This window comes from Nannobrachium achirus (genome assembly GCF_963921795.1).
Source record: "Nannobrachium achirus genome assembly, chromosome: 12".
In the NCBI taxonomy this organism is placed as follows: Eukaryota; Metazoa; Chordata; class Actinopteri; order Myctophiformes; family Myctophidae; genus Nannobrachium; species Nannobrachium achirus.
Genome location: NC_137832.1, coordinates 14,245,921 through 14,260,857, shown reverse-complemented (window position 1 = coordinate 14,260,857; position 14,937 = coordinate 14,245,921). Strand labels below are relative to the sequence as shown.

General features: G+C 45.1%; 1 protein-coding gene across 1 annotated transcript in view; it reads right to left on the bottom strand.

Moving 5' to 3' along the window:
* rhobtb4 (Rho related BTB domain containing 4) overlaps nt 1-14,937 on the bottom strand; it is a 39,829-nt gene that overhangs the window by 15,117 nt on the left and 9,775 nt on the right. Inside the window, 7 exon segments of the mRNA XM_080739495.1 lie at nt 6,536-6,654; nt 8,631-8,850; nt 9,297-9,686; nt 10,285-10,332; nt 10,334-10,609; nt 12,575-12,761; nt 13,692-13,877. Coding sequence (XP_080595621.1) covers nt 6,536-6,654; nt 8,631-8,850; nt 9,297-9,686; nt 10,285-10,332; nt 10,334-10,609; nt 12,575-12,761; nt 13,692-13,877 — 1,426 coding nt within the window.

Sequence of the window (14,937 nt, the reverse complement as noted above, 5' to 3'; positions counted from 1 at the left end):
TTATAGGAATGATTATGTCTACTTTATTTTCAATATTATAAATTATAATAATATATATTGGTTCGCACGCAGCACGCACGTGCTCACACACAAGGAAAGCATCTGTGTCAGTTTAGATTTGAGCGTTGGCTATTCTTGATCTTGACACATTATGAGCTTGTAGATCTGCTATTTTTGTGTACAATTCGTGGACAATTTTAGACTAGAGTTATTCTATTTTAGAAAAGCCTCCTCGACAGGTGTTGAAAATTAGCACTCGTGCTGTGCACTTTAGGCATCTGGTTCGTCCAATGTGATTGTGATGTCCATGTCAAATAATACATAACAATATCATAATCTACTCTATCTCTGTGTGCTTGACGATCAATCAATTAAAGGAGTGGTTAATCCCCAAGATGACTTTTTTTTCCTATTGATTACTCACGCCATGGAGACTTGAGCTCAATAATATGTTTAGTTTTGTGTAGACAATAATTTGATTGATTACACTAAATGTACTCCCATTGATTCTGGATGGGGACCCAAATGCATCAATGGGGGTACATTTACTCAAATCAAGATTTTGTCTTAGAAATGCGACAAATACAAAATATATACATATATATATATTATTGAACTCAAGTCTCCATGAGTAATCAATAGAAAAAAAGTCATTTTGGGGGTGAACTACTCCTGTAATGTTGGGAGACAAGAGAGAGGAGTAGGAGCCCTACTGAGGGCTGGGCTGGGGCTGCAGTTCTGTGGCCGGGCAGCAGAGGGCTCTGTTATTCCTGACAAGTAATAATAAAACACTAAACAAACTGAATGAACACAGCAGAGGAGCTGCGACTAAAAATAGCAAGCAGCAGGAAGTGGAGGAGGGAGAGAAGGGAGAGGTGGGGTGACGTGCAAACACTGCAGGTGTTGCACAGCAGAGAGAGAGGACCTGGTACACTACACCCTACAATAACACCTTCATAATGTACACTACACCCTACAATAACACCTTCATAATGCACACTACACTAAAATAACACCTTCATAATGCACACTACACCCTACAATAACACCTTCATAATGCATACTACACCCTAAAATAACACCTACACCCTACAATAACACCTTCATAATGCACACTACACCCTACAATAACACCTTCATAATGCACACTACACCCTACAATAACACCTTCATAATGCACACTACACCCTACAATAACACCTTCATAATGCACACTACACCCTACAATAACACCTTCATAATGCACACTATACCCTACAATAACACCTTCATAATGCACACTACAACCTAAAATAACACCTTCATAATGCACACTACACCCTGGCCTACAATAACACCTTCATAATGCACACTACACCCTAAAATAACACCTTCATAATGCACACTACACCCTACAATAACACCTTCATAATGCACACTACACCCTAAAATAACACCTTCATAATGCACACTACACCCTACAATAACACCTTCATAATGCACACTACACCAGAGTTCCCCAATAGGCGGCCCGCGGGCCATTTGCGGCCCGCGGGGGGCTACTGTCTGGCCCCCACCAACCCCATTAATAATGGTGGTATAAGAGCAGCAACAAAACTAGTATATAGTCATTGTCGGGTGGAAAACCTGTATCTCAAAATGTGTACGTTCTTTCGCAAAGTAAAGCTCTACTTCATCAAACAAGGCCGTCGCACAAAAGTAGTGAAAACAGCAGATCTACAAGCACACAACGCCTCGCGGTGCGAGGCGTTGTGTGCTTGTAGATCGGCTGTTTTCACTAGTTAAAATCATTTTTAAAATGATAAATGCAAAACAAATGGTTTTGGACATACAGGATTTTCAACCGACAACGACAATATCCGAACTGTCGCTGGAGTAGCGGGAAAGCCACCGTCGCCCCCTGCAATGTTGTGGCCCTCGGCTTGGTACCCTAGACATAATTTGGCCATTGGGGAAAACTAATTGGGGAACCCTGCACTACACCCTAAAATATCACCTTCATAATGCACACTACACCCTACAATAACACCTTCATAATGCACACTATACCCTAAAATAACACCTTCATAATGCACACTACACCCTACAATAACACCTTCATAATGCACACTACACCCTAAAATAACACCTTCATAATGCACACTACACCCTAAAATAACACCTTCATAATGCACACTACACCCTAAAATAACACCTTCATAATGCACACTACACCCTACAATAACACTTTCATAATGCACACTACACCCTAAAATAACACTTTCATAATGCACACTACACCCTAAAATAACACTTTCATAATGTACACTACACCCTAAAATAATACCTTTATAATGCACAGCAGAGAGAGAGAGAGGACCTGGTACACTACAAGCTAAAATAACACCTTTATAATGCACAGCAGAGAGGAGACCTGGTACACTAGTACACCGTAAAATAACACCTTCATAATGCACTTTAGATTTGAACCACTTTAACCATTATTTAATGCTTTAACTATTAAAAAATAGCAGATATACAAGCTTACAGCGCGGCACCGAGTGCCGCGCTGCGAGCTCGTAGATCTGCTATTTTTGAAAAATCGCGCAACATTTTGTGCAAGTCTTTGAATATATCTTTGTAAAAGCGAACATTTGTAACTCAAATATTTGCTTCTGGGTGGTCCCTGGAACAGCACCACATCTTCCAGTACATTTTTTAGGTATTTTTACACACTTCAGCTTTACATGTCTACATTTCGGTCATTCGAAAATAGCCGATCTACAAGCTCACAATGCATCATGATGCGATGCAATAAAACAAGTAGGAATAAAACTTGTTAAATGGGACATTCTGCATAAGGAGAACATTCTCCTTTTGGTACTTTAAGTACATTTTGATGCCAATACTTCAGGCCTGGAATTTCATCGTTTTAGGGGTAAGGCCACTTGGCCTTTGGGCACAAAGGCCAAATGCCAGGGCAGGAAAACCATCAAATAAAACAAGATTTTAGTCCATTGAAATAATTAATTGAATTTAAGGGTTACGATTAAAATGTAGAATATCTGCTGTGAAATAAATACATGGATATTTACACTCTGATGCTCAGCCCAGCACAAATCCAAGATACTGGATTGGTTTCAAAATGGGGACTCAAGAAGACACTGGTGTCTACGTGCCGAGAAAGACACCGGTGTCCGCATATTGACAAGACAGAGACAGAGGAGAAGGTAGTACAGTCAGCTGGGCTGGGTCCACTGTGGCCTCAGGGCATGCCATTTTTTGGAGGGGCACAGGGCCAAACTGATGGGCAACGACGGCCATGTCCTTTCATGTCCTCCCTGAAATTCCCGCCCTGGTTGTATTAGTATTTCTGCAGTATTGATACTGTTACTTAAGTAAAAGTGAGAGTACTTTTTCTACCACTGCTGCCAATTATGTGAACATCCACACTAATGCAGACAGCGGAACCTAACGTGCAGTGCAGTCCAGCTGTGTGAGGGAGATCACACAGAGAGGCGAGAAAAGATCTCTGAATGCTGAAAGATGCACACAATATGATATCATTGGTAATCTGACTGAGAGCAAATTCTGATTTAAGCCCTTTGCACACAGGCGCGTTTATCCGCACGGATAAAACGGACAATTTCATTTTTTTTAAAGAAAACAATGATTCTCTACGACCTCATGCACACCGGATCCGAATTAGCCATGCGACGAGTGGCTGCGGCTGTGCGTTTTTTTTCTCTCGATCGAAACCAGTTCGATTCGTGCGTCTTGTCGCCTGCGGTAAAAAACTCATCACTCCTTTTATGACTCCTTTTGGGATCCGCAGCGCCGATTCCGCACAGCATTGCACACCAAATCCAATGCGTTTTATTCATGCAGCAAAAGAAAAAAACGCAACTGTCCTGTGTGCAAAGGGCTTTAGTCTTACCCTTTTGAATAACACATAGTTTTAGTCTTTTGAAATCATCTTCTTCTCTCTCTCTCTCGCTTATCTTATATAAAAATAGTACCTGTCCGACTGCTTATTTCATGAACTATCTTCCATGAATCGCATTTTATCAGTGAATGGAAACAGGCAAAAAGCGCATTTTCTTTTTTCCGACATGATGATTCACTTCCTATTTTCGAATAAGCTTTATGGAAACGCAACTTGTGTCTCTCTCTCTCTCTGAGTCTTTCTCTGTGTCTCTCTCCCTCCCTCCTCTAGTTTCCCCATTTCCCTGCGTGGCTTCCCGCCCTCGGCGAGGAGTCCAGACCTGGGTAACCGAACCCCCCCGGGTCAGGAGAGTAACCGGACCCCGAAGGATCCGATTCTCTGCCACCCTGCAGCCAGGAGCACTGGAGCCCAGGAGGGCAGGACACACCCTGAGGCTGCCTGGGACTATACCTACTTGAACTGGGGATGGGACCATACAGGGACATGCTGGGCCCCTGATTCAGCCCGGGAAAAAAGAGTTGGAGAGGCCCTCATTGCGCGCTATTAGAGAGAGATCTCTCTCTATAGCGCTGCTGCTACTCAAAGATTTGCCATTTCAGGTCATGACAAGTGACAAGCCAGGGGGCCAATTACATGAGTTGTATTTCGTCGTTGTCGGGTGGAAACCTTGTATGTCCAAAACCGTTTGTTTTGTATTTATCATTTTGAAAATGATTTAAACTAGTGAAAACAGCCGATCTACAAGCACACAACCCCTCGCGCCGCGAGGCGTTGTGTGCTTGTAGATCTGCTGTTTTCACTACTTTTGTGCGACAGCATTGTATGATGAAGCGGGGCTTTGCTTTGCGCAAAAAATCTACAAATTTGAAACTTGGAGATACGAGGTTTCTGCCCGACAGTGACGATTTACTTTGTTGGCCGCCCAGCCCCCAAAATGGAACGAAGTCCGACCTTTTATTTTAATTTTTTTCCTAATGGCCGGCCTGGACCGGCCGGTAATGAACCGGCCGTTCGGGAGTTGTCCCGCTTTTCCCAATGGCCAGCACGTCCCTGGGACCATAATCTCTATTATCGTTTAGAGGTGAGAAAAGGAGTCATTTTAACTGAAAACTAATGGTTGGAATGGATTCAGCAGCCCAAAAATACCCTAATTGCACACCTAATATGTTCATATTGGCCATTTTTTATTTTCCCTCCTTTAATCCCAGGCCCTCGGGATTACCCCTTTGATTGGCTCCCACAAAGTATGTTACGGGAGTTGGGTTTGACAAAGTTCAGATGTGATAGTAGACACCTTTAAGTACACATTTGTGAAGAAAGCTATTAAGATTTAGTTCCCAGATTGGTCTAACACTCGGCTAACTTTCCCTCACTAATAAATTGGACCATATTTTCACAAAACGCATATCATGGTGATTGAAACGAGGCTTTAAACTAACTAGGAACCATAAAGTATTCATGACACTGTTTATTAAGGTGAGAAAATCGAATGTAAAAGTTCGGGGGAAATGAATGGAATCCTATGGAGAACATATTGCTTTTGGTACCAGAACAGCACAACTAGCGGCCAATCATAGGAACTTGCTCGGCTATTTTCACAATTTCTGCCTCTAATATTTGACAATTTGGCCAATGTTTAATTTGTCATTTTAGAGGTCTTAAAAACTCCTTAAATTGTCACTTTAGAAATGTGCATAAACCCTCTATACACTTAACCTTTATGTTGGTTTGTTTACTGTTGAGAGAGAAAACAATGTTGCACATTAAGTTAATCATCTGGGGACCCCCCAAAATAATTTGGGGACCCCCGTTGACCACAGGTTGAGAACCACTGCTCTACAGGCAGGGACTTCAATCAACCAGTGTCTGAATGTCTGTGGTGATGCAAGACCCCAAACACACCCCAATGGCCCCGGGACTACACTGCTGATGGAGTTGCACCAAAGGTGTTTATTAGAACTATTACTGAATCACTAATACATGAATAAAATTGTTATGACTGTATAAATTAATTAAATTAACGCTGGAGTTTAGTTATTATGACTGAATAAATAGTTCCGCAGGGCAGGAAATAACACAACCTAATCAACAGGAAGTCCCCAGACAAGTGGGTTTCCTGACAGCTTGAGATAAATATGAGACTGTAGCCTGCGGGGTGTGTGTGTGTGTGTGTGTGTGTGTGTGTGTGTGTGTGCGTGCGTGCGTGCGTGCGTGCGTGCGTGCGTGCGTGTGGTACAGTGTGTCAGAAATCACAGGTGGAACTGAGGTTTATGGATCACTCATCGCTTTCAACGACTACTTAACTCTTTTACTGACATTTATATGATTTTATAAGGACAAATAGCCGATCTACATGCTCACAACGCCTTCTCGCATGTAGATCTGCTATTTTCACAATAGAAAGTATTATTTTTTTTCAACTTCGACTTTCGACTTTCTCTGGTGGGAGTCGACTTGTGTAATGAAGTCGACTGAGTCGACTTATCGACTTTTTCGTTAATGCCCTGACCTGCACCACCTCTCATCTGCCCAGACAGGCTCAGCCGCAGAAAGAACGAATGCTCGGCAGCCTAAACCTTTAGTTGTTGTTATTATTATTACTATTATTACCTCATCGATGTAGCTCTCCATGAAGGAGCCGCGGAACATGGCCGCCATCCAATCACAGCTGGCGATGAGCAAGGGCTTGTGTGCCGGCAGGGAGCCGTCGTCCAATCGGAACACCACATCTGAAACCGGGAGGGGTGGGGGGAGGGAAAAGAGGGTTCATCTTGGAGGTATGTCACACAGGCCCCGCCCACGCTACAGAGGAGGAAGACAGACAGACACAACAGACAGACAGACAGACAGACAGACAGACAGACAGACAGACAGGCAGACAAACAGACAGGCAGAAAAAAAACAAGACGGACAGACAGACAGAGGCAGACAGACAGACAGACAGACAGACAGACAGACAGACAGAGGGACAGAGACACAGGTAGACAAACAAAGAGATAAATTGACAGATAGACGGAAGACATTTTGGAGGGTAAGAGACAGAGACCATGTCCAGAGTGGAAGGTTGTAAAACTGACTTTTACTGCAGGACCTTTTACTGCACACCTCCACACATACGTATTTGCCAGGGTCAAAACGGCCCCCACAAAACTGTGAAAAGTGATGACTCATCACTAAACCATAGTTTTATGGGGGGCGTTTTTAGCCCAAGAAATGTTTTTCGTGCAAAACAAATGCTTGCATTGGATTCAGAATCACGAAAAAATCCTAGTTTGACCCCTCACATGCTACGGTACGTAAAGCATATGCATTTTTGAGCGGTGGTCACAACGCTCCTAGACGTGGCCGTGTGTGTCTGTCTGTCTGTTTGTCTGTCTGTCTGTATGTCTCCGTGTCCGTAGCCTGGCCCTGCAGTAACCTTTTCTGACCACACATGTTAAGGGAGGGGCGCTGTTGCACACACACACACACACACACACACACACACACACACACACACACACACACACACACACACACACACACACACACACACACACACACACACACACACACACACACACACACACACACACACACACACACACACACACCACCGCTCAGTTCACACGAGTGTGATTTTTTTGTAATATCTTACTGTATAGTAAAGTCTATGAGACCCCAACTTTGATTAGCTCCCACAAGTTTCCCAAGACAAATCTGCGACGTCCCTATAGTCAAAAATGTTCCATATGGCATGTTCTAACTGTGTGCCAAATGCCATGATTATATTGTCAAGTGCACGATTCCATCAAAATACTGCCCGAAACTGGCCTGCGTTAGAAAGCTTTACGATTTGTGACTTCTCCATCTTCACATCAGTTAGACCATTTCACCTCATCGCTTTGAGAAAACATCATTAGATGACTTGTGTCTCAACGTTCTAATATTACTGAAATATTTGCGTGGTTGGAGACAGACACCATGGAAGGAAGAGAGATGAGAGGAGATGTGAACGAAAAGGTTGATGTAAAAACATTAACAACATAAAAACATGCAAATACAGCAGCTTAGGAGGGATGGACAGACAGACAGACAGACAGACAAAAACATGTATGGAGACACACAAACTAGACACTCAAAGAATGCAATAGATGATCGGCGACATGTAAAGGAAAACAATGCAGACATAATTGCATATTTTCAAGCAAATATACAAAGTTGAGGTCCTTGTCAACATACGGTGTACATTTACAAACTGCTGGTTTGAAATGCTGGGAATGAATAAGAGTATGTTCACACTAGAATAATGATAATAATGATTAATAATAATAATACTCCTTTTATGAATTTTCTGCAAAGAATAATAATAAAAATACTCAAACAGACTTCATTCACTTCAATTTGCAGTAAAATAACAGTACCCTTTCTTTTCCTTTTAAAGGTATTAGAACGTACAGGTCCTTAAAGACATTTGGATGCATTTGGGTCTCCATCCGGAATCAATGGGGGCAAATTTTACTATAATCTTTCTTTGTCTTAGGAATGCGACAATTACAAAAATACATTATTGAACTCAAGTCTCCATGGCATGAGTAAACAACAGGAAAAAAAAGTCATTTTGGGGGTGAACTACTCCTTTAAATTGCCCCCCTCTCCTCCCCCCCTCAAGTGAGGTCCGACCCGCAGGTTGAGAACCAGCGTAGAGATTCGTCTCTCTTCTTACCAGAGAAGGTGCCCTTGTGCAGGCACTCCTTGATGCGGTTGGCGCGGCGCACGTGGAAGGCCTTGGTGATCTCCTGGTTCATGAAGCTCTCTCTGTTGAGCACGTTGGCCACCATCATGCGCAGGTCGAACACCTCCAGCAGCTCAGCGATGGCCGCCACCGCCATCAGGTCCCGCCGGCCCTCGTCCAGGCTGCCCGTGTACAGGTAGCCCAGCACCGCCTGGAGACACCGTCACATCTTTGTTAAGGTTTTGGTTTGTGTTATCTCTGGGTATACTGTGTTATTGTAATGGGTAATCTTGCAAAGTTCAAATAGGCTATACAGTACGCGAGTTTAGAAACTCACTGGGGGAAAACCATGCCCCGGACTAATTTTTGAAGTCCGGGGCATGGTAATTAGTCTGCTCTTTTTCCCCTCTACACCAAACTTCTTTGATGAAATTATAGTCGATCTACAAACTCATGCTATTTTTGGCTAAAGTTCTCCAAATATGGACACTAGGGTTCAAATCGTTAATATAAAAAAGGAGAAAAAGTCACTCAAAGATTTGGAGGACCCCCTGTAGTAACTCTGAGGACCCCCTAGGGGTCTCGGACCACCTGTTGAAGACCTGTGGTTTAGATGAAATGATTCAAACAGGGTTTTTAGCGTGGGTTCGTTTTTACCTGGAAGGGCTCCTCCTGGACCATGGCGTCCATGGTGACCACGGTCATGAGGCGCGGCCTCCCGGTCACCGGGTCGTCCACGTGCTCCAGGCGCACGCTCACGAAGCCCCGCCCCCAGCCCGAGAGGGAGCGCCCGCCGCCGCTCTCTCCGCCTCCCCCGCCGGCGGGGGAGGAGGAGCGGCCCCGCCCCTCCAGGGCGTTGTCGCTCTGCGAGCCCCTCAGGGAGCCCTGCGGGAGCAGCGGCGGCCTCCGCTGGCCCCCGGCCGAGGACATGTTGTCCTTGTCCATGTCCAGGCTTTTGGTGCGTCCCGCCTGCTCCTTGGCGCCTCGCCGGCTCCGCTCCTCCTCGTCGGCGCTCTCCGAGCGCTCCTCCTCCCCTTCCTTCACCTCCTGATTGATTGATTACTTTGTTAGAACTTTGTATAGGTACAGGACAGTGAGTTCAGATACAAGGTCTACTAAAAGGATTTAAACCATAAGAAAGAGCAATGACTTGTTGGGGTCCTTTGGTACTCAATTCATGAAACAGTAAATGACAGACAAAAAGAACGACCAATATGGATTTTTGTGACCGATACGATAACCGATTATAGAGAAGGGAAAATCACAGATAACCGATATGCAGCCGATATAGTGATTTTTTTTTAGGTGGAATGGAAACAGGACTTTGTCTTTGTGGAATGTGCAAATATTTTTGCAAAGATTATGATAATCATAATCTGTGTCATTGCTTTCTTAAACCAATGACTTATTCAAGACTTATAACAATTTTAACTTAGTTTTAGCTTGTGAAAAAGTAGTTTGGATTGACACAGACACACTACTAACATGCATTACTTCATATTGGCGCATATAGGTGCTTATCGGCGCCAAAAAGGCCATATCAGTGGCCGAAAAAAACTTCACACAATCAGAAAAACAGATAATTGATATTTACAGTAAAAAGGCCAGGGGGAGGTAAGGACAGGCTTTGTTTTTTTTTTTTTACCTCTTCCTCCTCGTCCTCCTCCTGGCCCCCCGGCCCCTCCCCCCCCGAGCAGCTGGAGGCTGAACAGGTCGTTGAACTTGGAGCAGGAGGTGGCCAGGTACACCCGGTGGGCCAGGACGCGCGCGGCGCCGCCACGCAGCAGAAACAGCACGTCGGCGCACAGCGGCCGGCGGAAGAGCGCGTCCAGCGCCTCGCCGCCGTCGGCCGGGAACGGGGGGTCCGGGACGCCCGCCACCACGGGCCCCCGCGGGGGGTCGGGCACGCCCACCACGGGCCGCGGGGGCCGCGGCGGCAGGAAGGGCGCCTGGAGCAGGGGCCTCTGCACCTGTGGTGGCAGAAATGTATAGGTTGCCAACTGTATGTTTCTGCCTTCCATTCAACAGTAAACAAACCAACATAAAGTTTAAGTGTATAGAGGTTATCTGCACATTTCTAAAGTGACAATTTAAGGACTTTTTAACTCACTCACAGCCATTTACAATATGCTTGTGCGCCTATACTGCCAGGAATCTAACATATAATTTAGCGAATGTCTGTCTGAGTGAGTGTCTGAGTGAGTGTCTGTCTGTCACAGCGTTTCTCCTCAGTGGCTGGAGCAATTGATCTGAAATCGCATCACCAATAGCATATGAACACACCTGACATAACTGTGAAGCCTGTTTGTCACTTTCACAAATCATATGCTGTATATTAGCATTTTTATGGTGTATCTGTATCTATTTAGCCTACAGTACCTTTTGTGACCACACATGTTAAGGGAGGGGCGCTGTTGTTCAGGCCATGCACAATCACACACAAACCCACACACACACACACACACACACACACACACACACACACACACACACACACACACACACACACACACACGGGGGGGGGGGGGGGGGGGGTAGTGTGTGTGTGTGTGCAGGCGGTGGGGGGGGGGGGGGGTTCTGGCCCTGTTACAGATGTTGTCCAAAAATCATGCAGATCGGTACACAGTATCTCTGTAGCCGTTAAATGGAACGGGTATTTCTTACATTGATGCTCCTACATATTAGCATGCAAGCACCAGTTAAAGTTACTTTCCATCCCTCATATACTGTGTGCACAGTGCACATCCCATAACCCACACACTGCACATCATTTCGGAGCTCATATCTTTGAACGGGTAAGGGCTAGTATTATTAATTTTTCAGAGTCACAGTAGATCTCCCTCATATGCATGACATTTTGGTAGGCTGTAGTCTATATAGTGTACACTAGATGTTGCCAATGATTAAGGTCTCTGGCGATTGCTAGAAGGCCTCAAATTAGCAACCAGTCCATCCACTTAGCATTAGCGTTAGCATGGAACGGCGCGGGACCCGTGCACGCCATACGCGCGCTTGATGGTCTAAAAAAATTAGCGACTATGTGCCTTAGATGCCCAATAGACGCACAGACACTTCAAACCGGATCAAAATCCGACGTTTTGATCGTGAGATAGAGCGGAGTTGCTGTAATGGCTTCCAATGTAAAAAAATATGCTTGTGTACATGGGAGACACGCTCGATTTCCGGTTTCCGGCGATGACGTCATTTCCATCGCAATATCATTGCTGAAGCTTATATGAAGCTAGAATGGTCATTTATAGCTCTAAAAATGTCAAAAAATACCCAAAAAATCAGAAAATGATCAGAAAGGCGACGTTTGGCGATCTGGCTGCCTCAGCCCTCCCCAAAATGGCGATTTTTGGCGATTTGGCTGTGAATCAGTTTTAATACCTCTAAAACGACAAATCTGAATGTCTAGTCAGCATTAGGGATGGGACGATATATTTCATATCACGATCATTGTGATCAAAGAAATCGCAATTCACGATATTATCAAAATAATCGAAATATTCCCAACATCGATTATCCTGGGCCAAAATATTTGCCCAAAAATAGCAGATCTACAAGCTCACAACACGTTGGGATGCGTTGTGAGCTTGTAGATCTGCAATTTTTTGGCAAAGACATTTTGTAGAGAGTGAAAAAAATACTGTATCAAGTACGTATATTATAAGTACCTTTTACCAATTACAGAGGGTTTAAGTGGTACCAGATATGCAGCTCGGCAAATAAAAGGTGAATTGGACCCAGTGCATGACGGAGGACGATATCACGATAAATTAAATCTCCACGATACGATTATCGTGTGTTTTAAACGATAAACGATAATATCGCTTCTATAACATTACTGGTACTCTGCTAAACTTTTTGACTTTTTAAATAAAACTTTGTCAATCCCTCATCCTCGTGGAACATTAATGCTTTCTACCACACACCTTCCTCAGGTGGGACTTCCAGAACTGCAGGTGGCGCCGGGAGATGAGCGCGGCGCGGATGGCGTTGTCGAACACGTCCTTGACGCCGAACTGGGCCACGATGCTGGTCTCGTAGTACGGCACGCCCAGCTCCTTGGCCACCTCGTGGCCCCGCTCCGGGGCCAGGATGTCCCCCGGCTTGATGGGTCTGGAAATTTAAAGGCATTTCGCAGACGCTCTTAACCCATTTAGAACGGGTACACATTATTTTAAGGGTACACATGTTACCAACAAGAATCTGTATGCTGGAATATTAAGGGTGAGCGATAAAATAGCAGCCAGGAGAATGAGACTTGCAGGACACTGACAAAGACACCAGGAGCTGCCAGCCAGCAAACTGGTGCTGTGGGAACCAACACATGGGCACCGATCATGAGGACGTCCCACACAAACATATGTGGATGTACTCAAGAAAGACGCAGGAGCGCAAAGTACCAGCGAGCTGGTAGGATGTATGGAGAACCGGGATGACTGGAAGCGACGATGGAAGGCTCGTCTGAGGACGACCTAGAGAGACTATTGAAAAAGAGCAGATATATAAGCTCACAGCGCGGCACCGAGTGCCGCGCTGCGAGCTTGTAGATCTGCTATTTTTTGAAAAATCGTGAAAATTAGAATTTTGACCCGATTCTATAAGTGTCTTTTGAATCCTTCTGAGGTTTTTTGAAAAAAACCCAATGTTTCTATGTCAGCAATTTGGCCGGCCATCGTCAAAGAAAAGGTCCTTTTCACTTAAATGGAGCTCAGTTGGTCTGTTCTTGAGAGACTACTATGTCAGTGGTTCTCAAACCTTTTCATGTGAAGAACCCCAAAAATGATATGTATTTGGCCACAGACCCCCATCTCAAAATATTTCGTTCCAGGGACCACCCAGAAGCAACATTTGAGTTACAAACGTTTGCTTTAAAAATACATATATTCAAAGATTTGCACACATCTTTCACACCATTTTTCCAAAAATAGCAGATCTACAAGCTCGCAGCGCGGCACTCGGTGCCGCGCTGTGAGCTTGAATATCTGCTATTTTTCAATAGCTAAAGCATTCAATAATTCTAGGCCTAAACAACATGCTACTCACTTGGCCAGCGGCCGGCGTGCGCGGTTGACGGCCTCCAGGTCGGCGTAGCGCAGGTCCAGCTGACAGCCCACCAGGATGATGGGGGTCCGCGGGCAGAAGTGCTTGATCTCCTGGAACCACATGGTCCGCACGTGTCGGAGAGAGTTGGGATTGGCTAGCGAGAAGCACAACACCACCACGTCTGACCTGAGAGAGAGAGAGAGAGAGAGCGGGGGCGTCAATTGGGTATGGCAGGGGTATGCAGCTGCCATACCCTGGGTCCAGGGAGGGAAATAAAAGTTACTTTTAAATATAAATCCATGAATGTCTCTTTGTCTATCTGCGCTGGTTATTATGTTGTTAAATTACAGTAAAATAACTACAAATGCAAAATTTAACATAATGGTCACTTTATTTTTTTTCTATCATTTTTATCCCACAATTTTGTAACCCATTTTCTCACCCAGTGCTAATTGCCTATGTAATCCTGGGCTCTGCTCTCCCTCTGCCGCGCCTGGGGAGACAACGGACTGACCTCATGCTTCCTTCTATGCATGAGGAGTCCAAGTTGTTTCTTTTCACCTGACAGTGGAGATTTCCCTGGTTTGGACGTAGCGCGTGGAAGGAACACGTTATTCCAACCAGTTCCTTTCCCCTCCATCAGGCGCCCCGGCTGGCCAGGGGGAGGCATTATTGAGACCAGGATTACGTGCATGTTTTTGTAAGGGTATCAACCCTAGGAGACAGGGGGAGAACATGCAAACTCCACACAGAAAGGCCCTATCGCCAACCCCACCTAGGGTGTGGGCGCTGATGACGCGGAGGAGGAACACGCCGCCAGTGCCCACAGCGTCCCCCGGCGGGAATCGAACCCAGGACCTTCTAGCTGTGAGGCGAAGCGCTAACCACTGCGCCACCGTGCCCCCTGACCCTAATGGTCACTTTAACAAGGTATTATGATTATATTCTCCAGACTTGTATTCTCCCCAGCTTGACAAAATGGTATATTACCAGGTTCCGCAGGTCAGCTGCACAGGTGCAATGCATTATTGTTAATTGTGGCACGTTTACTAACATGCTAAGTTTAGCTGCACTTGAACAACCATTCCAGGCTGCCATATCCAGCCCATATTTCAGACATTATGAAAATAGCCGATCTACATGCTCACAACGCCTCGCAGCGCGAGGCGTTGTGAGCATGTAGATCTGCTATTTTCCCTAGCTTTTGCTGAACTGACAGCACAGAGAGAGAGAGAGAGAGAGAGAG